The sequence below is a fragment of the Nematostella vectensis genome, chromosome 13, assembly GCF_932526225.1.
Source record: "Nematostella vectensis chromosome 13, jaNemVect1.1, whole genome shotgun sequence".
In the NCBI taxonomy this organism is placed as follows: domain Eukaryota; kingdom Metazoa; phylum Cnidaria; class Anthozoa; order Actiniaria; family Edwardsiidae; genus Nematostella; species Nematostella vectensis.
The window spans coordinates 2,092,610-2,120,323 of NC_064046.1; the positions used below are offsets into that span (position 1 = coordinate 2,092,610).

At 41.9% G+C, this 27,714-nt stretch overlaps 2 protein-coding genes, 1 long non-coding RNA gene and 1 other non-coding gene across 5 annotated transcripts; 1 reads left to right on the forward strand and 3 right to left on the reverse strand.

Annotated features, from left to right (window-relative positions):
- Positions 1 to 496: 496 nt before the first annotated feature.
- On the reverse strand, positions 497 to 15,998 carry LOC5508163 (transmembrane prolyl 4-hydroxylase). Its single transcript, XM_032376975.2, has 14 exons — positions 15,865 to 15,998; positions 15,582 to 15,783; positions 12,760 to 14,821; positions 11,939 to 12,017; positions 9,977 to 10,108; positions 8,680 to 8,756; positions 7,993 to 8,054; positions 7,161 to 7,195; positions 6,439 to 6,607; positions 4,174 to 4,231; positions 3,929 to 4,068; positions 3,338 to 3,428; positions 2,687 to 2,866; positions 497 to 1,673 (listed from the first exon to the last, which is right to left on the reverse strand). The coding sequence occupies exons 3-14, from the start codon at positions 12,970 to 12,972 to the stop codon at positions 1,560 to 1,562; spliced, it is 1,350 nt and encodes a 449-aa protein (XP_032232866.1). The 5' UTR covers positions 12,973 to 14,821; positions 15,582 to 15,783; positions 15,865 to 15,998; the 3' UTR covers positions 497 to 1,559.
- LOC125559070 lies at positions 10,492 to 11,931 on the reverse strand. The gene is made up of 2 exons (XR_007306324.1): positions 11,628 to 11,931; positions 10,492 to 11,167 (listed from the first exon to the last, which is right to left on the reverse strand). It is a non-coding gene; the product is annotated as an uncharacterized LOC125559070 (long non-coding RNA).
- A 497-nt stretch (positions 15,999 to 16,495) lies between the features above and the next one.
- On the forward strand, positions 16,496 to 27,107 carry LOC5508183 (transmembrane prolyl 4-hydroxylase). 2 transcript variants are annotated; one of them, XM_032376978.2, is made up of 12 exons: positions 16,496 to 16,628; positions 18,292 to 18,440; positions 18,876 to 18,954; positions 19,551 to 19,688; positions 20,254 to 20,348; positions 20,782 to 20,843; positions 21,059 to 21,093; positions 21,167 to 21,332; positions 22,026 to 22,083; positions 22,532 to 22,653; positions 24,603 to 24,696; positions 26,301 to 27,107. In XM_032376978.2, the coding sequence occupies exons 3-12, from the start codon at positions 18,921 to 18,923 to the stop codon at positions 26,577 to 26,579; spliced, it is 1,083 nt and encodes a 360-aa protein (XP_032232869.1). In that variant the 5' UTR covers positions 16,496 to 16,628; positions 18,292 to 18,440; positions 18,876 to 18,920; the 3' UTR covers positions 26,580 to 27,107. The 2 variants fall into 2 exon arrangements, with proteins under 2 accessions (XP_032232869.1, XP_032232868.1); XM_032376977.2 differs by lacking the exon at positions 16,496 to 16,628 and having other exon boundaries at positions 18,002 to 18,440.
- Trnan-guu lies at positions 17,499 to 17,572 on the reverse strand. The gene has a single exon. It is a non-coding gene; the product is annotated as a tRNA-Asn (tRNA).
- Positions 27,108 to 27,714: the final 607 nt, after the last annotated feature.

The window sequence follows — 27,714 nt, forward strand, 5'->3', positions numbered from 1 at the left end:
CACCAGTTTTCTTCCAGTCGATTACGTAACAATCTCTGATGATTTTTAACGGAAACTGCGGAAAATTTGTCAAAATTTTAAAAGCAGTGTGTCTTTTGGAAGTTTTTTCGAGGGTTTGACTGATAATTTAGAACGGATGGCCCGTTTTATAGCGCGGATTCTAATAGATTCTTTTGTCTTTTAACGGTTGAGGTTTCAGTCGGACCTCCGGAAGTAAACTGGTGAATGCGGCTAATAAATCGCGAGGGATCATGAATGTTCAATAAGGTTTGAATTGTTTACTAGATCCATCTAGAAACTTTCTCTATTGAAATATTCACAGCTGTCAAGCGGTGTCGAACACGTCGTCTCGTCACATGTCCGGACTCGTCCGTCTCCGGACCATCTCTAGACACACGCCCTAGCGGGTGACCAACAGAACCATAAAGATTTATATGGGATTTTTCCGTCTCTCTTATGACGAAGTGTTTCTAAAGAGAGAAGACCCCTAGAAACATGTTATTATTTTGTTTTTAATTACTTTGGTTTTTTATCTCTTTTTTAACGAATTACAAGAATTACTGCCTATAATTTTTTCACTAGCTTTTTTAAAACGCTTTGTTGTTTGTTCTTCGCATAATTAACTCCTGCGCCTGCGTCATTTTATTTTTACAAAATTTTGTTCTATGGCTTTTTGAGTTTGCTAATTTTTTTTCTCAGCCACGCACCGGTGTAATATTTTCATCCTTATGTTATTAATTAGGTGCGATGTGGAATCTAAATCAAATATCTTGTGCCGTGCGTTTACAGAATATGGGCGGTGTTAATACTGGACGCTTCGAGTTCTTCCCAGAAAACATTGCGCACCACGAAACTATTCGTCCTGCCCAGACTGGGTACTAGTACTGATTTACAAAGATTACAGTCGTCATGACTATCACAATCACCATGTGTGATTATTGAGGACAGTTACAGTGCAATTCTTTAGATTATACGCTTAGGAAATTACAACCAGGACATTTTTAAGGTTCCTTTTTTAAAAACCAAGATGGTCAGATAAACACGACATACCCAAAGAAATCTTGACTCAAAAGCTAATATTTCCACTCTTTAACTTCCCTACAAGGCTGTTGTGCAGTATGGACCACAGGCTTCCCATGTGATCGCGGTACAAGGCTGTGGTGTTGCATTGTTAGATATCGTCAATAAATGTGATGTTCCTTAGCCACAGGCTTCCCATGTGATCGCGGTACAAGCTGTGGTGTGGCATTGTTAGATATCGTCAATAAATGTGATGTTCCTGAACCACAGACTTCCCATGTGATCGCGGTGGTGTTATGTGTTAGATATCGTCAATAAATGTGATTTTCTAGAACCACAGGCTTCCCATGTGATCGCGGTACAAGCTGTGGTGTTATGTGTAAGATATTGTCAATAGATGTGATTTTCCTGAACCACAGGCTTCCCATGTGATCGCGGTACAAGCTGTGGTGTTATGTGTAAGATATCGTCAATAAATGTGATGTTTCTTAGCCACAGGCTTCCCATGTGATCGCGGTACAAGCTGTGGTGTTGCATTGTTAGATATCGTCAATAAATGTGATGTTCCTTAGCCACAGGCTACCCATGTATGCGCCGTCCGCATATGGCGCTGTGATCCAACTATTAGCGATCCATTTCTCCCCGGAAAACACCTACAAACACAAGAAAAAAACAACTATAGATATGTTCTATAAAAATAAAACTCAAAATTTGTTTTGCGCACTCCAAAATGCTTTAAAGGACCCGAAAAATATTCTTTGTGTGTGAAATCGCATTACATATCAGTCAATCTTGTTTTAAAAACTGTCGTTTTTCTAGTCGCTCGGTCATTTCCTTATTAGGCATTACATACCATATTTGGGAGCCCGCTTCAATCATTTTTTCGCTTAGCTTTGTAAGTCGAGAATTTCAACGTAAACTTGCTGGAATTCGTGTTTACAACGATTTTGCTGGCAGCCATCTTGGAAATGGAGCCTAGTCTCTAACGTTTTAGAATATCACAGGTCTCCCGCGCGCTCGCCCCAGGCTCTTTTAGACCATTTAGAAAAACGGCAGCTATTGATTGATATGTTCTATGCTGAAAATCTGTCCATGTGGGATGGGGTGAAAATGTCTCATCCTTATCTCCTGACCCTACAAATCATCATCAATACAGCCCGTGTTAATTATAGCGTCCATGGCCCCCATCACACCCGTGGCTTCGTCTCGCATATGGTTGTACCACCCCCTCTCCCCTTAGTACGGCCTACCTCGCACCCCCCATGTAAGCTATAGTCATCAATAGCTTCCATCCATCCCGTGGCTTCGTCTCGCATATGGTTGTACCACCCCCTCCCCCCTTAGTACGGCCTACCTCGCACCCCCCATGTAAGCTATAGTCATCCATGGCTCCCATCCATCCCGTGGCTCCGTCTCGCATATGGTTGTACCACCCCCTCCCCCCTTAGTACGGCCTACCTCGCACCCCCCATGTAAGCTATAGTCATCCATGGCTCCCATCCATCCCGTGGCTTCGTCTCGCATATGGTTGTACCACCCCCTCCCCCCTTAGTACGGCCCACCTCGCACCCCCCATGTAAGCTATAGTCATCCATGGCTCCCATCCATCGCGTGGCTTCATCTCGCATATGGTTGTACCACCCCCTCCCCCCTTAGTACGGCCTACCTCGCACCCCCCATGTAAGCTATAGTCATCCATGGCTCCCATCCAACCCGTGGCTTCATCTCGCATATGGTTGTACCACATGACCGCTAAGCCTCGTCTTGGCTTGATCACGAGGTTGCTAGTCTTGCAGTTCTCGTTCATGTTGAAGTAGTCATGAATCCCACGAGTCATTTCCATGTACTGTAAGATAAACATAACAACGATCATAAAACAACGCTAGGAGAGCACTGAGAAGTTGATGATTACGCGCTGTTACGTTCTCCGTGGATTATTAAAAGACAGACACACGCCATAGGAAAATCCACCATTACTGCTACTTTCTCGATAACTCACTCACTTGATATTCACAAAAAATATCTCAAAACTTTAAAATCAGTGTGACTTTTGGAAGTTTCTTCGAGTGTGACTGATAACTTAGAGCGAATGGCGAATAGCGCGGATTCTAATGGATTCTTTGTTCGGTTGAGGTTCTTGTTGGTCCGGATGTAAACTGGTACTTATTGCCGCTTTGTAGTCACTAATACGCAAGCGCAACACAAGTGTCGTTCAGATACGCAAGAAAATCCAGCAGTTGCGTTCTCTTGCGCTTGTTCGAGTGAGAATCGGAAATGCGTGCGTTGCGATTGCGCCATAGTGGGAACCAGACTTTACCGCCCGGTCGAGTGTGACGTTGTCAGCGACAGGAAAGGCCGTCTCGCCACCATCTTCCACGTCATTCAGGTAGTACAACACAGTTAGATATCTACGGAAGAGAAAAAAGTTGCTCACCAGAGCGAATTTGGAAACATCTAAGACAGCTAGTACGTGAAATTGTGCTAGGCAACTAGAGCTGCATTCACACCAATACCATGTTTAGTTAAACAAGGTTTTTCTTGCCTAATAACTTGCCAAGTTTCTCATTGTGTTGAATTCTTTCTTGCTAAATGATCACTTAGTAACATGTACATCACAGTCTATTCAGTTTTGTTCTTGGTTCTGTCCACTCTTGGGAGACTGAGATTTAAACCAATTTAATTAAACCACCTTTAAACTAGTTTAAGTGCTGGTGTGAATGCAGTACAAGGCAATAGAATTAACACACTTAAGCCTATCCGCCGCCCTCGAAGAGGTTGAATTAAGGGTTTTCATAGCATTAAGATGTCTAATGGTCTACAGAAAATAATGACGACAAAACACAATGCATTGTGGGTGGACAGCTATTTGAATGAAAGGATAATGAAAGAGTGTAATAATAATCCGTACCTACATATCCTGCAAGGGTTTTGGTAAGTAAAGAGCTTTTTTGGATCTTGCATCAGATGGCAGCACGGCACATCCGTCCGCTTGTGGGTCTCGGAGTCGTAGTGTGCGTGGTAATGGCCGAACTTGGTATAGCGGACAACCTGAAAAGAGAACGACGAACGAACGAAGCTTTTTTACATGGACAACCTTATAAAACCGAACAAAACATGGTGCCGCGGATAATTGATCTCCTGCCTATTGCTAACCTGAATTCTCTCACTGCCGTAGATGATTTCCTTTGTAAGACCTGTGAGTTTGATCAATCTGAAGAAAAGAAGAAGTATGTTAGCATCTTAATCTAAGGAATAAAGGATTATCACTGCTCTCTACTCCCGTACCCCCGTACTTCCCCCCCCCCCCCCCCCCCTCCACCCCGGACCTTCAACCTCTTTCGTGATTCTTAGTGGATCTCACGAAACCTCCCCTACCCTCCTACACCAAGATATTTCTTTCCATTCCCTCGCGGCTCCCCCCCCCCCCCCCCCCCTTAGTACAGCCTTTGTTATCCGTGCTTTGCTAGTGTGGTTTCTTGTTTGGCAATCTCCCCCCAACCCCCCTCCCTTACCTTCCCTCTCCAAATAGTTATCCATGCCTTGCTTGTAAGGTTTCTAAATAAGCGCTCTCCTATCTTCCCCTAGCATTGAATTGTTAAAACCTTTAAAAGAAAAAGTCGACAACAACGCAGATTTATGTTTTTTAGAACGATATTTCGGCAGGCCAATACCTGCCTTCTTCAGGTTATAAATGAGTTCCAATGGCATGTTATAGCTAGTATATGTACAAAGTTCATTGATGATTAACTAACAAAAGGTAAAAATAGTAATTGAGTAAAGAGTGACTTATGGAAGATGGTAAATAGGGTGGTGTGGATTACAAAGTAGCTAAACGGTTTCTTCACGCCGGTTGAGGCCACCGGGTTCAAGAGTGCCAGCGCGAGCTATCAGTGTGGCTTCTCTTGCTTTGCGGATGGAGTCGCGGTTATTTCTTATTTTTTCAATAGGTATGAGCTCTATGTCAGAAGCGGAGTGGTTAGGTTTTAGGAAGTGTTCAGCGACGTGGGTTGGTATGGATCGAGATTGGGAGTCTACAGTTCTGCAAGATGAAAAAAGAAGGTGTTGGTGTTTTTTTCATCTTGCCATCCTCATCACACCAAAAAAGGCCATCCCCTATAGCCTCGCCCTCCGTATTCGCCGCATTTGTTCTACAGAAGAAAGCTTTAATAACCGCTGCAATGAACTCACCAACTACCTCCTCAAGCGTGGCTATAAACCCGCTTTTCTCAAGAGACAAATCCTACGCGTTGCTAACATTTCCCGCATTGACGCCCTACGCCCTAATAATAACAACCACAAAAACTCCTGTCGCATCCCCTTTGTCACTACCTATAATCCTACACTACCTAACATCAACAACAAAATCCGTAGAAACTACAACCTTCTACTTTCGTCTAAGCGATGCCATAAGGTTTTCACTGAGCCCCCTCTTGTCGCCTTTCGCCGCTCACCTAACCTCCGCGACATCCTCGTTAAAGCCAAGCTACCTTCCGACCGCTCTCCCACCAACCAACCTCCCGGTGCTTTCCGTTGCGGAAAAAACTGCCTAACCTGCCCCTATATTAGAACCGATGGCCTTACAAGCTACACATTTTTCTCAACAGGTGAAACACGACCTATAACCTCCCACATAACCTGCAATACTAAAAACGTGATTTATATGATTCAATGTAACCGCTGTAACCTTCAATATATTGGGGAAACTAAACGCAAATTAAAAGAACGCTTTAATGACCACCGCAGAACTGTAGACTCCCAATCTCGATCCATACCAACCCACGTCGCTGAACACTTCCTAAAACCTAACCACTCCGCTTCTGACATAGAGCTCATACCTATTGAAAAAATAAGAAATAACCGCGACTCCATCCGCAAAGCAAGAGAAGCCACACTGATAGCTCGCGCTGGCACTCTTGAACCCGGTGGCCTCAACCGGCGTGAAGAAACCGTTTAGCTACTTAGTAATCCACACCACCCTATTTACCATCTTCCATAAGTCACTCTTTACTCAATTACTATTTTTACCTTTTGTTAGTTAATCATCAATGAACTTTGTACATATACTAGCTATAACATGCCATTGGAACTCATTTATAACCTGAAGAAGGCAGGTATTGGCCTGCCGAAATATCGTTCTAAAAAACATAAATCTGCGTTGTTGTCGACTTTTTCTTTTAAAGGTTTTATTAATTAATCAACTGTCGACGCAGACCACAAGGTCCGACGCACACCAGCAGATAGAGGCTGTCCGGTGGTTTCTTCCTACGTTTTTGTAAATTGAATTGTTATTCTTACTTCAATTTGAGATAGGCGCTTTCCCCTTCCTCTTCCCTCTAAATACGTTATCTTACCTCGTTGTACACATTCTACGACTGCGTTTCCACCCTCCTCTCCCTTACCCCAAATAGCTATCATTACCTCGCTTGTATGGTTTCTAGGATCGGGGTTCTCTTCATCAATCGCTGGTTGATCCAAGTCTGCTCGCTCAAGCGATGTCGGTATCGAGGGTGTGTCAGCCCGAGGGCGAGCATCGCATCATCGATCGCTTGTGTGTCCATCTTCTCAAACTCCTCCTTCGTGATCACATCTATCAGAAGAGAGGATATATAAACGGAAAAAAAAATACGAAAAAAAAACCGGTGCTCGACATTCTAACGGGCCCATGTGAATTGTCCAGTAGTGGATCTAGGGGAAGGGTTGGGGGTTTAAACCCATCCTTTGGGCTGCCAATATCATTGATATGTGAAAAAGATGTCATTCATTTAAGGTGTATGCCACTACCCATCTCTTTGCTGCGACTTATTTTTAATCAGAAACCCAGAAAATAGAGAAGCTAGAAAACCAGCATAATTGAAAAAGTATTTCTTTCTTGGAAAACACCCTGATTGGTGCATAAAATTGCCTTCCTAGATATTTGTGTCTGTGTAAGTCAGAAAGCCAAATGTAGCAACCAATTATTAGCTTCCTCCCAACTTTTAACTGAGCCATACCCCCCCCCCCCCCTCCCTTTAGCGAAAAGCTCTACATTTATCTTTTGGTTTTCTTGGTCATCTGACTGGCGTATACAAGCGGTGCGTATGAATCATATGCAAAACGTCAAAGATTTATCCCGTTAGTGTTTCTACCAGCGATACTCTTACCGTCGTCTAGTTCATGGGCTTTGATTCTGCGAAGTCTGTTGAAAGAAATAAGAAATAGTTCTTGAATTGTACTAGATAGCGTTGATGTTGGGGCCGAAATCTCAAGCCTAGCCATAAACCTTTTTAACTACCATACCGCGATTCAGCGCGCGTCTTGATGTATATGCGTTTACTTTGTTCATTTTCGCCTAAAATTTATCTTGCGCTGCATTCACTTGTTTTCTTGCTGACAAAAGAAATCATATGGAAGTGCATGACGAGCAAATCACTGCTATAGGCTTGTAGCGTGCCCCCAAGAGACCCAAAGCTACCAAATAGACCTCAATAATTTTCAGTCTAAATCTCAGCGAGCTGTGCGTGGCGTAACCGACTAAGACAGGCCTGGGATCCTGGTTATTGCCTCCCCATTAATGCGCGGGTACCTAAGCTTCTTTTGTGTTGTACAGTTCGCTAGATAGCGGTGCTGGGGCTGAAATCTCCAGCTTAGCCGTAAAGCACTAGCTGCCATACGGTGATTCAGCGCATGTCTGGAAGTATGGTCTATTTTTTTGCCGATTTAAACAAGTTTGGTTGGTTCGATCCTTGGCTTATTTCAAAGATATTTTTTTCACAGTTTCTGTATACTTTTGCTACTTTGTCTACAACAGAATTGTGTTTCCATGTCTCAGTCGTACACATTCTGGTATCCTGATAACGCTCTTAGTTAGTAATTTGTTCAGCTCTGATGACTCGAAAATGGTTGCGCAGAGCTAGCACGGAAGAAAGGAGAGGGGTGGTATTCGAAAGATAATAACCGCAAAATAGTTGAAGCATAGCAAGTCCGAGTACTTACAGTTTTCTGAGCTCGGGCTCTTTTAGCTGCATATAGTAATACTTCCTAGCAAAAGCCAAAACCTGTTGAGGAATAATATGGACCGGTGTATAGAGAGCAGCAGTTGGAAAAGGTAGTTCCTATTTTCTGTGGTTCCGGTTCAGATCCGATGATAATAGATTGTGTCTGTTGAGATGGAGTTCTTTGTTGTCCGCGAGGTCTTTATAAGGACCCCACTCTATCATGGGCGTGGTCGTGGTCGAGAGGTCATGATGCCTTGGGTCATATTTACGCAATGGCGTAATATCCCACAGTTCATGGATATGCCGTTTGTTTTTGTCTTTAGATACAAAAATGAGCCTTTTTTCTGCAGATATTTTGCTGTGGTGGAAAAAAAAGTGCTCGAATTTGTCTGGCATTCTCCCTCGCATTGTCACCAGTTTACTTCCGGAGGTCCGACGGAAACCTCAACCGTTAAAAGACAAAAGAATCTATTAAAATCCGAGATATTAAACAGGCCATCCGCCCTAAATTATCAATCACATCCTCAAACAAACTTTCAATAAACACACTGCTTTCAATATTTTGAAATATTTTTCGCGTTTTCCGTTAAAAATCATCGGAGATTGTTACGTAATCGACCGGAAGTAAACTGGTGACAATGCGGCTTTAAATATCTATCCCCCTTGCGCCCGAGTACTACCTCACCTCGTCTACTGTGATGAAGCCATCATTGTTTGTGTCCCATCCGCTAAATATCGACACAATGCCTTTAGCACGTCCGTCTGAAAGACAATACCACCCTCATAAGTGATACCAAGCAATATTCATTCACAGAGCTGTACAGGCCCCGAAATATTTGGGGCACGATGGAGACACATTTAGGGTGTCCATCTCGTAATTTTTCTTGCGCTTGTGTTTGACCGTTTCTCACTTGTGTTAGACCGATTCTCTCTTGTGTTGGACCGATTCTCACTTGTGTTGCGCTTGTGTTTGACCGATTCTCACTTGTGTTGCGCTTGTGTTTGGCCGTCTCTCAGTTCTGTTGCGCTTGTGTTAGACCGATTCTCACTTGTGTTGCGTTTGTGTTTGACCGACTCGCAGTTCTGTTGCGCTTGTGTTAGACCGATTCTCAGTTCTGTGGCTCTTTCGTTTGACCGATTGTCAGTTCTGTTTCGCTTGTGTTTGACCGATTCTCACTTTTGTTGTGCTTGTGTTTGACCGACTCTCACTGTCTTGCGCTTGTGTTTGACCGACTCTCAGTTCCGTTGCGCTTGTGTTAGACCGATTCTCACTTGTGTTGCGTTTGTGTTTGACCGACTCGCAGTTCTGTTGCGCTTGTGTTAGACCGATTCTCAGTTCTGTGGCTCTTTCGTTTGACCGATTGTCAGTTCTGTTTCGCTTGTGTTTGACCGATTCTCACTTTTGTTGTGCTTGTGTTTGACCGACTCTCACTGTCTTGCGCTTGTGTTTGACCGACTCTCAGTTCTGTTTCGTTTTTGTTAGACCGATTCTCACTTGTGTTGCGTTTTTGTTTGACCGAGTCTCATTTCCGTTGCGCTTGTTTGTCCGATTCTTACTTTATTGCCCTTGTTTTTGACCGATTTCTCAGTTCTGTTTCGCTTGTGTTTGACTGATTGCTTGTTTTTGCGCTTAATCTTGCATCCTAGTGACGACTAGCCTTTAGTCATTCGTTTTAAAACATCAGAAGACATATCAGATATCTACTCACGCCTGATCTTCGGCACATCGACCTGTTCCTTCAAAGTAAGCCCTCCCCGCGCTTCACTGAACATCAGAAGACATATCAGATATCTACTCACGCCTGATCTTCGGCACATCGACCTGTTCCTTCAAAGTAAGCCCTCCCCGCGCTTCACTGAACATCAGAAGACATATCAGATATCTACTCACGCCTGATCTTCGGCACATCGACCTGTTCCTTCAAAGTAAGCCCTCCCCGCGCTTCACTGAACATCAGAAGACATATCAGATATCTACTCACGCCTGATCTTCGGCACATCGACCTGTTCCTTCAAAGTAAGCCCTCCCCGCGCTTCACTGAACATCATCCGCTTGTGCTTGGCGTAGTTGATGAAAAAGTCACATTCCTCGTCAGACAGGAAGTTGGGGATCTCTGAGAAGAAGAAAGATTGACACATGGATGCGGTATAAAATACTTACAGAGCTTAATGGACAACCCATGAACGAGAAGTGTTGAACATTTACACATAATGCGGTATGCGAAGAGATTTACATGAGTTTACACCTATTTCAATAAAGTTTGAATATAAGAAAATGGAACAAAGTTTGGCCAATAATAATATATAATAATCAAAAGTGCGTTCATTCATTACAAGGGCCTCGCTACAAGCTTAATTAAGCCTCATTAAATGTTATTAACAGATACAAGACTTGTTTTCCCTAGCCAGTTGTGTTTGGCATTCATCATTTTCCATTTTCTTATAGTCAAACTTAATTGAAATAGGCGTATATCGTGCTTTTCTTTATACTTTATTGTCGATATATGGTGGCAGGCCCGCCGTTCAGGGCAGGCCCACCGGTTTCTGGAGAAATTTAAAAGTCAATGACCATCATGCATCTAACTAGAATGGCGAAGCAGAGAGCAAATGGTTTATTTCATCGATCTAGGCCATGTGGGTAAATCGAATTCTATTAATCAAGGTTAACTAGTCACAAGCGTGACGTCATGACATGCGCATTGAACAGGGATGTTTTTAACATGATCCTGCTTAAGCCGTATAAGTATTTTGAGTATTCATGTCCCCTTCTTAATTATTGTGTACCATGGTATCATACTATTGTGGTAAATATTACGAAGATCGGATCAGCATTAGTCTATTAATTTTATTGGCTACATCGTTGGCAGGCCCGCTGTTTAAGGCAGGCCCACCGGTTTCTGGAGAAATTTAAAAGTCAATGACCATCATGCATCTACAGAAATGATCAAGCGGAGAGCGAATGGTTTTTTTCATCAATCTAGGCCATGTGGGTTAATCGAATTCTATTAATCCTGGTTGACTAGTCACAAGCGTGACGTTTATGACATGCGCACTAAACAGGGATGTATGTGTTTTTTTTAATGATTCTACTTTGGCCGTCTTTTGCGTCCTCTTCTCTATGCCTGTATCACAACCTCATACCATCGTGATAAATAAGAAGATCGGATCAACACCTGTCTTTTAATTTCATTGTCGGTATATAGTGGCGGGCCCGCAAGTATTTACGTCCTCTTCTCAATAGCGTGTACCATGGCATCATACTTTGTGATAAATATTACGAAGAACGAATTATTACTAGTCTATTAATTTTATTGGCTACAAGGTGGCAGGCCCGCTGTTTAAGGCAGGCCCGCCGATTTCTGGAGAAATTTAAAAGTCAATGACCATCATGCATCTACAGAAATGATCATGCAGAGAGCGAATGGTTTATTTCATCGATCTAGGCCATGTGGGTTAATCGAATTCTATTAATCCTGTTTGACTAGTCACAAGCGTGACGTTTATGACATGCGCACTGAACAGGGATGTATGTGTTTTTTAATGATTCTACTTTGGCCGTCTTTTGCGTCCTCTTCTCTATGCCTGTATCACAACCTCATACCATCGTGATAAATAAGAAGATCGGATCAACACCTGTCTTTTAATTTCATTGTTTGTATATAGTGGCAGGCCCGCAATTATCAGAATTTTATTTATGGATGTGCATCAGAAAAAGGATATTTTGTATTTATTTTAAACTTTGATCCTTGTGTGGCCTATATTTTGTTTTGTTTTTTCCTAATGTCTTGATAAGAAAACTTGAAATAACTAAAATCTTAGATAAGCTGCCTCTTAAAGCCGCATTGTCACCAGTTTACTTCCGGAGGTCCGACGGAAATCTCAACCGTTAAAAGACAAAAGAATCTATTAGAACCCGAGTTCATGACATGCGCAGTTATACGCACCAAACACGGGAGGCTTCATAGCGCGTGTTGTGATCTTGACAACCTTATCCCCGACGTCAATCTCTTCCACGTGACCAACCTAAAAACAACATGTATAAAACCATGAAACAAAAAAAATCTCCTTTTATCTTAAAGTGTGTTAGGGAAAGGATAGAGTCGGTCGGGGGGGGGGAGGGTTCATCAGTCATAGATCACCATATGGCAAATGGATACTATATTATCTGACGCATGTTTTGGCGGCCAAGGCACCCCTACACCTCCCCTTGGTACGCGTCTGAGAGTGCAAGCAATTATATAGAGATTTGCATTTATTCAAGAATACCAATTCAGAGAGTATCAAATAATACTCAATAAGGAGTCAAGTCTCATTTTCTTCGAAGATCTTTGTAGCACGCATCTTAACCCATTTGAAAAAAAAAAAAAAGAACGAGCACTGTGATAACAAAACTATTTGTTTATGTGTTATTACCTCATAGACATCAACAAATTATATTTTGACAGACACAAATGTTACTGATTTTGCATAATCGTTTGTCGAAGAAGTATAATATCGTACATAAAATGTATTTATTGGGGCATTTTGCCAGTGCAACTACTTTAAGTTATTATTAATTCATGTTTTCTTTATCGTGTCTGGTTTTACAGCTTTTGTTTTGGTTTCGCATTGTAAACTCTTTGAACATAGCCAGGTTACCCAAGGTTACCACAAAACAAATGTGTCTTCTTAATAGAACTCGACATTTATGAAATCCCTGAAGCCTTAGGATATAACTGTTGAGTCCATATGAAAATGTTTTCTAATTCTACAAGCTTTATCCTACCTTAACTGGATCCAACTTCGTAACCCCGCCAGCTCGCCCCACCATACACGGCCCACCAAATGTCTTTTCATGTTTTGCTCTCTCGCAACCACCTTCCTGCTTATAACATTTTGGTATTCTTAATCGGGGGTCCAAATCGCTTGTGCAAAGTACACAAAATTGTAGAAAAATAGTAGAGATTGTTACAATTGAGCGAGGTTCTCGCGCCGCCATGATCTATGTTCATCAGTAAGAGTTTACAAAAGCAGTTATAGCTGTTAGGTACCATGCAAAAGCATGAAAAATTAATCGCTTGGTAGGCGCTCAAAAACGTGAAGAAACGCACGACTTTTAGGAAATACACTTCAAAATAGAAAGACCAGTTATATACGATATAACTGGCCACAAGCTCTGTGTAAGGAAAGACACGTTTTGTATGGTGTTATGGGCCATGAGTGTCAGTGGCAGGTACCGTTTACAAGCATGGCTGGTTTCTCAGGAAAATATTGTTGTAAAAAGGCGGGAATTATCTAGGCGGAAACACGGGGTTTAATGTTTTTCTTTTATTTCCCTCATCCACACCAATCTATAGCCTCCTTCGCAGGCATTGGGTGTTATTTACTTGTGAATTAGGGTTCTGTGGCGAGTTGAACCACTTACCCAGGCCCTTTCTTGAACACGCCACATGAAGCCCGAAATCGAAAAAAACTTTTTCCACTGTTAATCAATCTAGTATACTTGTGACAACTGCAATGGAAAGGTAGAAGAAAGAGTTTTTTTCTCTTAAAAAAAGTCCACGAGAATTTCGGGGTCAAGACAAAATTAAGAAAAAGGTAGAATGTTTGTTAAAAGTTAATGATATGAAATGATTCGTAAGAAAGCCTTAAAGTCTCTTTACTTAGTTTCTGTTAAAGCAAACTGTATAGCGAACATCTTTTGCTAGACCCCACGTGTTTTTTTCTACAGGAATCCCCTATTTTCATAATCGCTTATCGACTTTCCTTTTATCACTCGTACGCAAGTCACCACAGGAATCCCGTGAGCTCTTAGCAAAGTGAAACCTTCGTAGCCTTGGTGTACACTGACCGTCCTGAGTCAGTGACGCGACGCTTCCCGGCGTCCTTAGCGAGCTTCTTCCGGCTAGAATCCTATCTATTTCCTTTCTAAAGTCTTTCTTCTGCAGCGCGTACACTATAGGATCTGTCATAGAATGACCCTTGAGAAGTAGTCTAGAGATGTAAACAACGTGTTCAGGGACAGAGCAACTAACAAACGCACCACAGACTTCTCGGTAAGCGGCTATACCCCAACAAACCACAAACAGGGGGATAACAACGCAAAACACCTTGACAGTTGAACCAACATGGCGAGTCCTAGCCTTATAGTTGTTATTCGCGTTGTTTACGGACGATAGTTTAGGGTAGAACTCCCCAATGTTTCTCGAGTGCCGGCAGGCAATGTGGAAAATATGCGCGTAAGCAATTAGCATAAGTAGACAAGGAAGTATTTCGAAGATGGATATTTGCAGCCCCAAGGAGATTTTATGAGCCTTGACTCTTCGTTTCCCTGTGAGACCATATTCTATGACGATAGGGATTATATGGAATAGCAGAGGTCCACACCAGGACGTCACAATAAGGCGATTGATCACACGTTTAGACATGTGATCTGAATACCTAAGTGGGCATATAACATAGGTATACCTGTCAAGCGTTATAATGCACAAGTTAGTCACAGAGATATGCAGTAGGAGGTCATATATGATCTTGTTAACGGTCCAGTCGCTATGGCAACGCAGCCAAGGGCAGAAGAAGCAAATGAAGATGGAAGGGATCATGATGAGCCCGACAGTGAGGTCAGCGGTTGCTAGCGATAGCAGTAACCAGTTGCTACGATTCTTGTATAGCCGTCGTCGCCTGCAGATGATGATGATAACGAGGAGGTTACAAATTAGGGTGATGACGCAGGTGAGCCCACTGAGTACCCAATAGTACAGCGGTGTATCTGGCGGGAAGAACGGTGCTTGCGTTGTGGGGAGCGCGCTTGAATTGTCTGGAGAAACCGCTTGCATGTTTATGGATAGCTGCCAAGACAAGAGAAAAATCTATTTATAAATTTGCTTTAGAGGTGTGAGATAGCGTTTGTATATCAGATACAAACGTAACTCAATTCGAAATGAGACGTTTAACTTGGGATTAAAACAGAATATATGTGATAAAAACGCTTTGTTTTTCTTTCTTATTGTCTTGCGTGTGTCCTAAGACAAGAATCAACATACTACGACCCCACACTTGGAATTAAGCCTTCTACTGCTGTTTACTGAAAAACCAACAGCCTCAGTTATTGAGAATGAATTAGGGTCAAAGTTAATCTTAGCTTGATACAAATATAGGTGCAAAATGCATTGATAGTCACAATGTCATTAGCGTTTGCATTTATTCTGCTCAGCTGATTTTCACGTACTAAGACAAGTTCTTAAAAGAGATTTCAAGGTCTCTTTGAAAAAGAATAGCGTCAACAGCTGGTCAAATCCGTATTTAAGAGTAGCAGTGAATTTTATAAAATTATATCTACTGGAAGGTTACACTGCTTAATTATTTCTGTCTAACTTTAGTAATATTCCGGTCAAATTCAAAGGGGTCACGCGAGTAACAAAAAGCTTCTTTCAAACCGAATGACTATAAGTAACAACGAAACGAGCGCACAAACCAAGAAAAAACACCTCGATGAGCTTTGAATTTTAGGGTTTATTTCAGTTATTCATCACGTCAAAAGAAATTGCTTCCGAATAGCAACCCATAGCCCTAAAAGGTGAACTCTTTGCGCTAATTCTCTGGACATACCTTATAGATATTTGTTTGCAAATTGTCGCTAAAGCACCGTAGAAACTCTGTTTCCAGGACTGTCACCAACTAGCACTTAGCATTTTAGAAGAGTTAAAAGAGGATAGCTTTTTTTCTTTTTGAATTTGGGCGTCGGAGATGCCAAGATAAGGGATGCTTTCTTTGTATTAAGGTCTTCAAATAAGCAACGTCTTCTGCAAATCTGCAACGAAATTAATGTTTACAAATGGGTCAGTGTTTAAAATTTGTTTGATCGAAGTCTTTAGCTAATGTGTTTGCTCACCTGCTACGGCTCTGATAGGTAATTTTTAGAGCAGAATTATTCTGATTATTGAGGTTCTAATTTGGGGGTTTTGAGAATTTTATGTCAGAATGCGTTGACAGTGAAAACAGTGTGTGGCGTGCATCTGTCAAAACTGATTTGACAATTGTAGGATCGCGCTAATATTTTTGAAAACTCTACCGAATTATAATTGTCGAATAAGCTATGTGACACTAAAACTTCTAATTAAAATACATTCTCTGTCAAATATTGATGAATATTGATGGCAGGAAATTCTTATATTTCATTCAACAGCTTTTCACATGGCTTTTCAAATACTTTGATATATCCTTGGCATTGGCTAGTAATGTTTTTTTTACCAAGTATAATTGTGTTTACACTGCAGAAATTATTTTTTTCATTCATGGGTATGACTCGTTTAATTACCAATTTATCAAATTATCAATTGATATTTGAAACATTAATTGCTGTTTTTGGCCTAATACAAGGCACTTTTTCAAAAATAATAATTAAGATATAGTATAATTGTGTTTACACTGCGGAAATTATTTTTTTCATTCATGGGTGTGACTCGTTTAATTACCCGAAAACAAATGTGGGAAAGTATTGTGTTTGCTTTTAGGTTTATTTTCCATCAAGCGACAGACGAGGCGCTTTGTTTTGCTAACTTACGAGGGCAAAAAAACTTTACCCACAGAAGGCCGTGGTATGCGAACTCCGTGTTTTCGGGGTTTTCGTGCCGGAAAAACTATCAAAGCCTACAGGTAGGCTATATCAATTTCACCCATAGGGCGAAACGCTAATCATACTAATTAAAGAGGTATCCAGGGAATAATAGTTTTATCAAGGACTTTTCGGAGATTGTTGTCAGTGATAGATTTGTCGGTCTTTTCGGGAACGCCGATCACATCCAGGCTATCCTACTACGACATCAATGATGGCATAATTTGATCGATATAGCTTAATATTTTTTTTAAATAATAAGCTAGTGAACACCAAAAATCAAGAACTTTTTGTTTCAATTGATATTTGAAACATTAATTGCTGTTTTTGGCCTAATACAAGGCACTTTTTCAAAAATAATAACATTCGACAAAAAGCATTGCAGAGAATCTTTATACAACAGATTATTCCAATTTTGAAAAAAAAATGCTACACCGCCTTGCTTGTAGGGGGGGGGGGGGGGGTGAATAGGTTCGTGGATCGGCGGATTCAGCCCCGAAATTCTCACGGATTACGGATTTTAATTATTATTTCAGCGGATTGGCGGATTTTAGAAATACGGTGGATCACGGATCTGTTGACAATTTGGGCACGGATTTCGGATTTTGACTGCTTTGACTGTCGAATTTCGGGTTTTTAATGAATTTCAATCGGTGCTATTGTTTATCTGTCAAACCATGCGGATCTGAAAATATCTGCGGATCCACGGATTTCTCTCGAAAACGTTGCGGATCGGCGGATTTACATACCCCTATCCCCCCCCCTTTTTGTAAGGCATTTAAAAACTTACCACCTTTGTAGTAAGAGGAAAACAATATATTTGACTGAACACTCCAGGCGTATCACATTTGACATATAGGATATTCGTTCGTTACCTTAATTGATGACAGAAAAAAAAAGATTTAAAAAATCGTCCCTGGGTGGGCTTGAACCACCAACCTTTCGGTTAACAGCCGAACGCGCTAACCGATTGCGCCACAGAGACAGCTGATACGTAATGATGAGAAAAATAAAGATATGTTCAAAGCGATTACTCTTTAAAGTGGCTTATTGAACAATCATCGTATCAAAATATTTACGATGAAAAAAATAAGGACTTTAATCCATTGCTGCACTTGAAATCTTTGCTTAGCATTGAATTTTTTTTCTCGTTTTTTTCGTTTATTCGAAAAGACAAGTAAATCAAATGTTAAACTCGCTACCGGATTTAGTTTTACAGCTGATTTTCAGCAAAGTAACAGCTGCAGAACTATCATACATTTTTTCGCGATTTCACTACTCTTTTTTTGGGGGGGAGGGGGGTAGGGGGGAGGGGAGGGGAGGGGAGGGGAAATTACAAGGCTGTTGACGAAAAATCCCGATTTCTGAAGTCTGTAGTGTTTGGACACTCAAATTTCTCATTGTGTTGAATTCTTGCTAGCTAAATGATCACTTAGTAACATGTACAGCACTGTCTATTCAGTTTTGTTCTTGGTTCTGTCCACTCTTGGGAAATTGAGATTTAAATCAGTTTAATTAAACCACCTTTTAAACTGGTTTAAGTGCTGGTGTGAATGAGGTATAAGATAAGTTTATTAGCATATCATGGTAACTTCTAATGTGACGTCATCATAATCAAAACTCTAACGTTTTGGACTGTGTGTATAATGAAGGGAAACTTATTAATTTTTTCCTGGTTTCCGTGCATTATTATTTTCGCTTTAGCGTCCCACAAGTACAGTGAAGCAAAAAAGAAATATTTCATAAGACCTTGTTTCGCCGACGAAGAAATCGATAACATTTGCAGGAATCCACAAGAAAAATGTCACGAAGCTCATAGGCAATCAAGGCTGACCAAACTCGACGGGGTGAAGGTACGAATTCGTACATTCATTTAAAGTGAAAAATAAGTCGTAAGAAAAACACTGAACAATACTTCTCAGTGAGGACATCAATTTTTTTCAGCCTTTAGCAAAATACTAGGTATTTTATTGGGTAATGTTGTGTTATGAAGGGTTTGCTAATTTATGCGGCATTAGCACGTGGTGTTTCGGGGCACGTACCTGCTGCTTCTCTATGGGAGTTTCTAAAATTTTGAAAAAGTCATAACAGGTTCTCAATTATTTTTTTGCTCTGAAAATCAATACCCTATTCACACCTGGAAGAGTATTAGAAAGATGGAAATATTTCAAAAATGTTTTAAAAAAATAAGTGATTTAAAAATTGAATTAAGAACAATTAGCACACCTTTATTTCGGAGGTTTTTTGACAACAGTATAAAACGATAAACAAGATTTGCTTCACCTCAGACCGGCTACACTCAGGAAGTAGAGCTTAATGGAAAAGTGTATAAAATGATCACAAGGGCTATGAAACCCACGATACTAGGTAAGTGCTCTACCGTACGGAATACCTTAAAAAAGAATGTAGTCGAGTACACTCTTTTTTTATATAAGAACCTTTTTTATGAGAACATCCAGCCTGAGATTTCACCAAAAGAACATGCTAAGAACATGCCAAGGCTAAGATAGCAGAAATTCTTTTTTCTTGCTAGTCCAGATGCGTTCTAAAATCCAGAATCAAATTGTGCTCATAATAACAACCTTATATATTATTGCTATTGATCATTTGTGTAATTCTCTTCCTAATAATTTATTGGGTATTATATTTTTATATACACTAAAAATTTAAGAACATCGAAGATATCCATCCTTAAAATGTCCCCAAAATAAGAACGTCCCAGCCTTAACTGAACATTTGACGTTCTTATATAAAAAAGAGTGTGCCTCGCATTACCGTAGCTAAAAGATTGCTGAGCGAAGTGTTTTTTCCCGCGCTAGGGACTCTCCACAAATTTTCTCTCATTATATTTGTTTGGCGCTCTAATCAAACTTTTTGTGTCAATGACACCCTCGCCACTCCTGAATATAATTTCCTAGATATAGAATTCGTGATGGATATTGCTCTTTTTTTGTTATTTATAGAAATTCCAAACTTCCTAAGTCCTGATGAGTGCGACCACATCATCGAGCTTGCTAAGGTCAGCGGTCTCGCTCAAAGTGTTGCCGGGTTTGACAAGGAGGCGTACCAAGGGGGACTGGATCGAGAGCTGGATGCCGTAGGTGAGCCCACGAATAGAGAAAATGGTCTCTGGCTTCGTTCATTGCAACTAACACAATGATCAGGGGGCGGTAAGAGTTATTTTTGTGATCCGTGGATCCATTTTTGTTTTTGTGAATCGTAAAAAGGACAAATTGAAAACTGTGATCCGTGATTGCTACCTTCGCTGTGATTCGTGAATGGCAAAATTTGATCAGCATGAATCGTGATCTATGCTTTTCAAAAAGTGAATCGTGATTTCCGAGTAAAGGTTGATTCTTGTCGTCAGTTTATCAGTTTATCGTGAAACGTGATTTCCGATTTTTGAAACTCGTGAAACATGCAAGGAACCCCCTTACCACCCCTTATTGATTTGGTGTCTTTTGATTAGTCAGAACCTTGCGGAGAGTCTAGTGCTGGCCAGTGATGGCCAATGAATCCACTTCAAGGATTTAAAAGGCAATTTAGCTGTGGAAAACGCCGGCGAGAGTTCCCAGAATATCGAAAACTGCAGTGACAGCCGATCGTGCTAATCGATTCGCCACACAGGCCATTGTATGATAAAATATAATGTTATCTTTTTCCCAGACGAGACAAAACCAGCAGCTGGGCCTGACGACCTCCTCGCTGAGCGCTTCGACACTTGGGATAAGAACAACGACGGCATGATAGACATGGATGAGGTGAATACCCTTGCTATGATGACCGGGAAATATGAACATGCTTATCATCACTGAAATAATACCTCGATAACTCAAACATGATGTCCGGGAAATATGAGCGAGCATATCTTCATTGCAATAGAACCTCGATAACTCAAACATGATGCGCGAGGAATATGAGCATGCTTATCATCACTGAAATAGAACCTCGATAACTCAAACATGATGACCGAGGAACATTGGCATTTTTAATCATCACGAACCTCGATAACTCAAACTAGGATAACCAAGAGACGTTTAGCAAAATCTAACTGTTTTTTTCTCCCTTGAAGGTTTGAATTAACGGGGACCCACTGTATAGGATTCACGTGTTTCATCCTTATTTTAATAGTCATCGCAATCATCACCATCATCATCGTTATGACACGTGCTGAAAGTATCTTTCTCTTTGCAGATATCCAGCTTTGCGTTGAAATACGATAAGTTATACTTGAACAGAGATGAAGTTATGGAGATGTGAGTAAAGATTCCCCAATCTCCCATAGGCCATTTAGACGAAGGACATAACATATGTTGGATATGGCAGACTCATGGATAACAACCACGCTTGCTACGTTTCCCTCAAATCTTTGACTAGGAAGGCGTGCCTTGAGCCTGTCATTAAGAAAGTTGAACGAAAACTTTCAATAGGAAATACAATAAAACTGATAATAATTGAATTTTGTTTGCAGGTTAGATAAACTAAAATTTCAGGAACCTGAAAAATGTAAGTACAGGACCAATTATTGTTTGAGTGCATTTGTTTAGAATGATGATAAATGAGTCGAAAATCTTCACAGGCCAAATCTCATTGGCGGAATTCGAGTCACGTGGTATCAAGAAACTGCTGACGTATCTTTGGTACCTCAAGGACAAACATCCTCGCCACAGGCCCCGCTATAGTGAACAGGCCTGGTTACCTGTAGAGAGGACCGCTGACCGGATGTTAAGATCCATTCAAGACAGGTAAAAAAAGATTCAGCACGAAGAAAGCTGCGTTGTTTGATTATCTGTAGGTAACGTGCACGTAGGCATGTGTAATGTCTTTCCTACCGTGATATAACCCATGCATTCCCATATTAATATTTGGGTGACCGCTAAACTGGCTCGGCCAATCTCTTGGAGGCCTGGGTCTAAGGGCTTTTCAAATTTTGTATGATAAAGCTTTGACCAAGCGATAAAGTTGTTTTGACACATTTTTGCCTCGAGTCTCAAATTGACAGGAATCAGCATTTTCCCCCATGTTTTCTGGAGATCAGGGAGCGGGAAAACTTTAGCTCTTCTAAATATGGGCATCAATGCCTATATAAGGCAATGCATATGAAGAACCTATCTAATCCGTGGGGAATATGTTTGATGTGTTGTTGAAAAACGAGAGGATGACTGGGTTGGAGGGTGCAAGGGGTTGTGGGGTAGATCGGTTGCCAAGGCTACTAACCGGTTTTGCCGCGTTAAGACATCAGCAGGAGCTAGTTAAGATAGTATGACCGGTCAAACTATCGTTTTATTAATGAATAAGTCAGGGTTTTCATTTCAACCAGAATTATACCCAAACTTTAGTTCGCTTATACAAGAGATCTAATAGATCTTCTAAGCTCGCATGGAAAGTGGGCTAACTGTGCTTCCCATACGGTATAAACATTTTGTTTCCTCGTTTAGGATAAAAAAGCTCACCAAACTTCCGGAGAAATTGATAAGGACTAGTGAATCCATCCAGGTGAGCCCGCAATCCTTGAACATTTTTCTAATACTCCAGTGCAGCGGTCAGTTCGGTGTTTGTCTTCAGGTTGTTCGTTACGTGATGGTCATGTGTCACGTGTTTCACGTTGCTCTTAACGTGACGGTCACGTGTCACGTATTTCAGGTTGTTCGTTACGTGACGATCACGTGTCACGTGTTTCACGTTCTTCGTTACGTGATGGTCACGTGTCACGTGTTTCAGGTTGTTCGTTACGTGATGGTCACGTGTTACGTGTTTTAGGTTGTTTGTTATGTGATGGTCACTTGTCACGTGTTTCAGATTGTTCGTTACGTGACGGTCACGTGTCACGTGTTTCAGGTTGTTCGTTACGTGACGGTCACGTGTCACGTGTTTCAGGTTGTTCGTTACGTGACACGTGTTTCTGGTTGTTCGTTACGCGACGGTCACGTGTCACTTGTTTCAGGTTGTTCGTTACGGCGAGGGCGGTCACTACCACGGGCATCTGGATTCTACGCCGACCACCAACCGGGAAATCCCATGCTGCCATCAAAACGTGCTCAACAAACCCGAATGCAAGCTGTGCAGGTGACACAGAAAGACCATAATAGGGGACTTGCACTAAGAAATCGCGTGATTTTTTTTGCGGGAAACTCGCGCGCGCTCGGGCTTTTGACGGCAAAATAACAGCAACAAAAAGCAACGTATTCAGTGCTAACGATTCCAACAGAGAATTTTTTTATTTAAAAGAATCTTATTTTCATTAAAATACCTTATTTGGTGTGTTGGTATCGACGTCCTAGACAAAAAATACTTTTACTGTCTTCCATAAAAATAGTAGTTTGCTCTCAGGGGGTGTTTTAAAAGACAGTCTCCTAGGGGTATTACTAAAATATTATTCCCAGAAATAAGAGACAACATGGCCGCCACGCATGCGTAATAGTGCACATACAATGTCAAAATGGCTGCCATTTATTATAACGAAATGTGGGGAGACATCACAATTTATCCAATTTTCTCGTTTCAGAGATTTTGGGCTCACGATGCAAGACTCGAAAAAAAAAACCCTTGCCCATTCCCAGATAAAAGAGACAACATGGCCGCCACGCATGCGTAATAGTGCACATACAATGTCAAAATGGCCGCCATTCGCTATAAGGAAATGTGGGGAGACATCACAATTTATCAAATTTTCTCGTTTCAGAGATTTTGGGCTCACGATGCAGGACTCGAAAAAAACCCTTGCCATTCGAGTGATACACTTTCCGTTCAAACGATGCCAGAGAAAGCGCTATAATTGTTCCTTGGACATTGCACTTTTGTTCGCTTGAGAGCATACAATCCTCCATACATTCTCTGTAATTTCATTGAAATCGGGCATAAAAGTAGTCGTTTAAAAGGTAGAACTGTTCCCCGCATCACAGGTGCAGGACTCGAAATTGGTAAATGGACTATCCTTCCATCAAATTGGCCAATAAAATAGGCAGTAGCGCCTTCCAATCTTGTTCCCGAAGAGATGACATTTGATGTAGTTATGCCTAGTTCAGGAACCATTATTGTTGTCTTTAAGATACAGACTGAAGCAAGGAAAACGGTGCGCTCCGCAAGAACAACTTCTCTCCGTTCGTCCGTTCTCCATTTTGTTTTTAAACGGCCCCACGGCTTTCTGGGATTGACACAGGGGAACCATAAAGCCTTTCTAAAATACATTTTTTTAAATTTGCGCATTTAATGTATTCCAACCTCAGCAAGACTGCCGCACTTCCCTTATCATTGGACGTATCCCTTATCATTGGACGTATCAAATCAGAGATGCCCCTTGCACATTTAAATACCGCTAATACTACTTTTATTTGGAATTTTAGTCAACCTGATTAAAAACTTCTAGTGTAACAACAAAAGGGGAGCCCCTGTGCTGGCCGGAATCTTATTTTTATTTGTGATACCGCTGTTATTCCTCGCGGGCCTAGCAAAATGTGAGCCCAGAGAAACCGCTGGCTAATGTCCCTTATTTCTGGGAATGCATTCGAGTGGTACACTTTCCGTTCAAACGATGCCAGAGAAAGCCCTATGATTGTTCCTTGGACATTGCACTTTTGTTCGCTTGAGAGCATACAATCCTCCATACATTCTCTGTAATTTCATTGAAATCGGGCATAAAAGTAGTCGTTTAAAAGGTAGAACTGTTCGCCGCATCACAGGTGCAGGACTCGAAATTGGTAAATCGACTGTCATTCCATCAAATTGGCCAATAAAATAGGCAGTAGCGCCTTCCAATCTTGTTCCCGAAGAAATAAAATTTGATGTAGTTATGCCTAGTTCAGCCCCTGTGCTGGCCGGAATCTTGATTTTATTTGTGATACCGCTGTTATTCCTTGCGGGCCTAGCAAAATGTGAGCCCAGAGAAACCGCTGGCTTTAAAATGTTTGGATCCAAAAACGTTTGAAGCCCTGGACTTATATACGGAAGGCCCCCAGGGGTAGATCCAGGATCCCGAGAGATAATTTAGTCTTCTAGAATTCTTATCTCTGTTTCAGGTTCATCACGATCTTGTACTACCTGAATGACGTGGACGAGGGAGGGGAGACTGCGTTTGTCGTCGCTGATAACGAGACTTACACCATAGACGAGGTAAAAGTTAAATATCTTGATAATCTCATAAAAGCTTGTATTAAAGTGACTTATACTCTGTATAGTAATGGCCTTGTTAGCCTAAAAATGATTGGTTTGTTTGTGCAGATTTGTTTGTGGGGAGATTCTTTGAGGTATTTCGACAACATTTTCTTTTACTTGTTGACAATAATGGTGTAAGCAACACTGAGTGATATGCGGGCCAGTACCCAGGATTTTTATTGGGGGGGAGGGGTGCGAAACCAGATATTTTCCGGGGGGGAGGGGAGGGGGAGGGAGTTCTCTGATAAAAATCTAACCAACTCTGAAAGAACAAAAAGGGATTTTTATGCCTTTGCAGTATCTTCACGGGACGTTTATTGTTGGATTTGGCTACATACCAGAGTGATCAAGATTATGATTTTTAGTTTTGTCTACAAATAGCACGTCGATTGGGAACCAAAAGTGGACTTTCGGCCGTTGTGGGGGGTGCGTTCGCACCCCCTGCACCCCCTTGGGTACGGGCCTGATATATCGGTGATATGTCTACACAGCATGTTAGGAGCTGTTGCGAAATAGTTCTCTTACAGTTTTCTTGTCTTTTGGCCAACCGAGTGAGGCGGTGCCTTGTGATACTGGATGATATTGGCGCTGTTCGCTCGGGCTTGGGGTGATGTTAGCGCTGTTCGCACGGGCTTGGGGTGATGTTAGCGCTGTTCGCAAGGGCTTGAGGTGATGTTAGCGCTGTTCGCTCGGGCTTGGGGTGATGTTAGCGCTGTTCGCACGGGCTTGAGGTGATGTTAGCGCTGTTCGCACGGGCTTGAGGTGATGTTAGCGCTGTTCGCACGGGCTTGAGGTGATGTTGGCGCTGTTCGCACTGGCTTGAGGTGATGTTGGCGCTGTTCGCACGGGCTTGAGATGATGTTAGCGCTGTTCGCACGGGCTTGAGGTGATGTTAGCTCTGTTCGCACGGGCATGAGGTGATGTTAGCGCTGTTCGCAAGGGCTTGAGGTGATGTTAGCGCTGTTCGCACGGGCTTGAGGAGATGTTAGCGCTGTTCGCACTGGCTTGAGGTGATGTTAGCGCTGTTCGCACGGGCTTGAGGTGATGTAAGCGCTGTTCGTACGGGCTTGAGGTGATGTTAGCGCTGTTCGCACGGGCTTGAGGTGATGTTAGCGCTGTTCGCTCGGGCTTGAGGTGATGTTAGCGCTGTTCGCTCGGGCTTGAGGTGATGTTAGCGCTGTTCGCACGGGCTTGAGGTGATGTTAGCGCTGTTCGCACGGGCTTGAGGTGATGTTAGCGCTGTTCGCACGGGCTTGAGTTGATGTTAGCGCTGTTCGCACGGGCTTGAGGTGATGTTAGCGCTGTTCGCTCGGGCTTGAGGTGATGTTGGCGCTGTTCGCACGGGCTTGAGATGATGTTAGCGCTGTTCGCTCGGGCTTGAGGTGATGTTATCGCTGTTCGCAAGGGCTTGAGGTGATGTTAGCGCTGTTCGCACGGGTTTGAGGTTATGTTAGCGCTGTTCGCATGGGTTTGAGGTGATGTTACCGCTGTTCGCACCGGCTTGGGATGATCTTATCGCTGTTTACACGAAGCTTTATAATAAATTCTATTTTCCCTTCCAGTCTCTACAAGATCCGCAACACTCTTCTGACGAGTTCAACCTCAGCTCCAACTGTCACAAGGCGACCCTCGTGATCCCACCAAAGCGAGGCACGGCGGTCATGTGGTACAATCACGTCATGGACCCGGTCAGCGGTTTGCTGGGTGAGGTGGATCACTTTTCCTTCCACGGAGGCTGTGATATCAAGAGAGGAGTTAAATGGATCGCGAATAACTGGATTAATGCACCTACCAGCCAGTCCGAACATATCAGGAGTATTTACGACTTGACGGATACATAAGATTTGGGTTATTGGTTAAAATCGGGTATTCGTACAATTGCACCTGGGGTGGGTGGATAACAAAATGTGATAGGGGGGGGGGGGGGGGTTTGTTGGTAGAAAGACTATCTAAAGGGGATAAAAAGGTAAAATACATGTTGGTATAGAATGATAAGAATAAGAATAAAAAAATTAGGCAGGACAAAAAGGGGGGTATATTTCGTAGCAACCTTACATGTGTTCTAGTACAAGGTTTATCATCAGGAGGTAAGACCAGGTACTAGCCAAATGCGAAAGGGAGAAATAAAACTGGGAGCTGAGGGTTGCCAGGGGGCGGGGGAGGAATGGTTAAATGGTTTTCTTATAAGAGGTTCAGGTATAAAAGGGATAGGAACGCCCCTTTCATTTCATTTTCACCATTCATTTGGTCACAGGCTTCCCACCCGCGTCAGTGAAGGGTTTCTAAGGACGTTCGAATTCACGCGAATAGTAATCCATGAGTTATATCTTCGTCCTCTAATTCGTGAAATAAACTTAGTTGTAAATGTATCCGTCTGTGGTGTTTTTTCTTCCCTAGAAGCTCAATTTTACGATATAAGTTTGTCTCTTATTTTGTGTCGATACTCATATGTTCATGATGAGACAAGGCTGGAACTTAATTTTTACTACCTCAGCTTTTGCGCATTTTTTTTGCCGGATTTTAAGCAGTACGAAAACACTGACACCAGTACAGGATGAGAGAGGGATGGAACTATCCCCGAATCGATTTTTTAAGCAATCCGCTCAAAAACCAGGGAGGAATTATTTTTGAACGTCGATTTAAGCTTTTTGTCGATGATCGGGAACATAGCAGCTGGCCAAATGGCATTCTTAGAATGTAACTCATGAACGGAAAACAACCAATCGAATGTGGCAACAGCTCGTTTCCGAGTTCCTTGCTATCTGAGAAGTGCAAAGACTCGGAAACTAAGGCATCCGAAGATTTTTCACCATATATATTGATTTGCCTGATGATATTTTGGCCTGTATTCCGACCTGCCCAAAAGTACAAATGGCCTCGAAATCTATCTTAATAATAATAAGAATTGAATTTTAATTTTATAATTTTATTTCTATATATTATTGAATTGTATTATTGAATTTTCTTTACATTATT

Excerpts from the sequence above, each read along its gene's own strand:
- LOC5508163 (XM_032376975.2), bottom strand. The coding sequence starts at position 12,972 with ATGGCGGCGCGAGAACCTCGCTCAATTGTAACAATCTCTACTATTTTT. Across the intron at positions 8,055-8,679 it reads GCTTCATCACAGTAGACGAG|GTTTTGGCTTTTGCTAGGAA; the intron begins GTGAGGTAGTAC and ends ATTCCTCAACAG. Across the intron at positions 3,429-3,928 it reads AACCCTTGCAGGATATGTAG|ATATCTAACTGTGTTGTACT; the intron begins GTACGGATTATT and ends TCTCTTCCGTAG.
- LOC5508183 (XM_032376977.2), top strand. The coding sequence starts at position 18,234 with ATGAAGGGAAACTTATTAATTTTTTCCTGGTTTCCGTGCATTATTATT. Across the intron at positions 20,844-21,058 it reads AGAGATGAAGTTATGGAGAT|GTTAGATAAACTAAAATTTC; the intron begins GTGAGTAAAGAT and ends TTTTGTTTGCAG. Across the intron at positions 22,084-22,531 it reads GGACTAGTGAATCCATCCAG|GTTGTTCGTTACGGCGAGGG; the intron begins GTGAGCCCGCAA and ends CACTTGTTTCAG.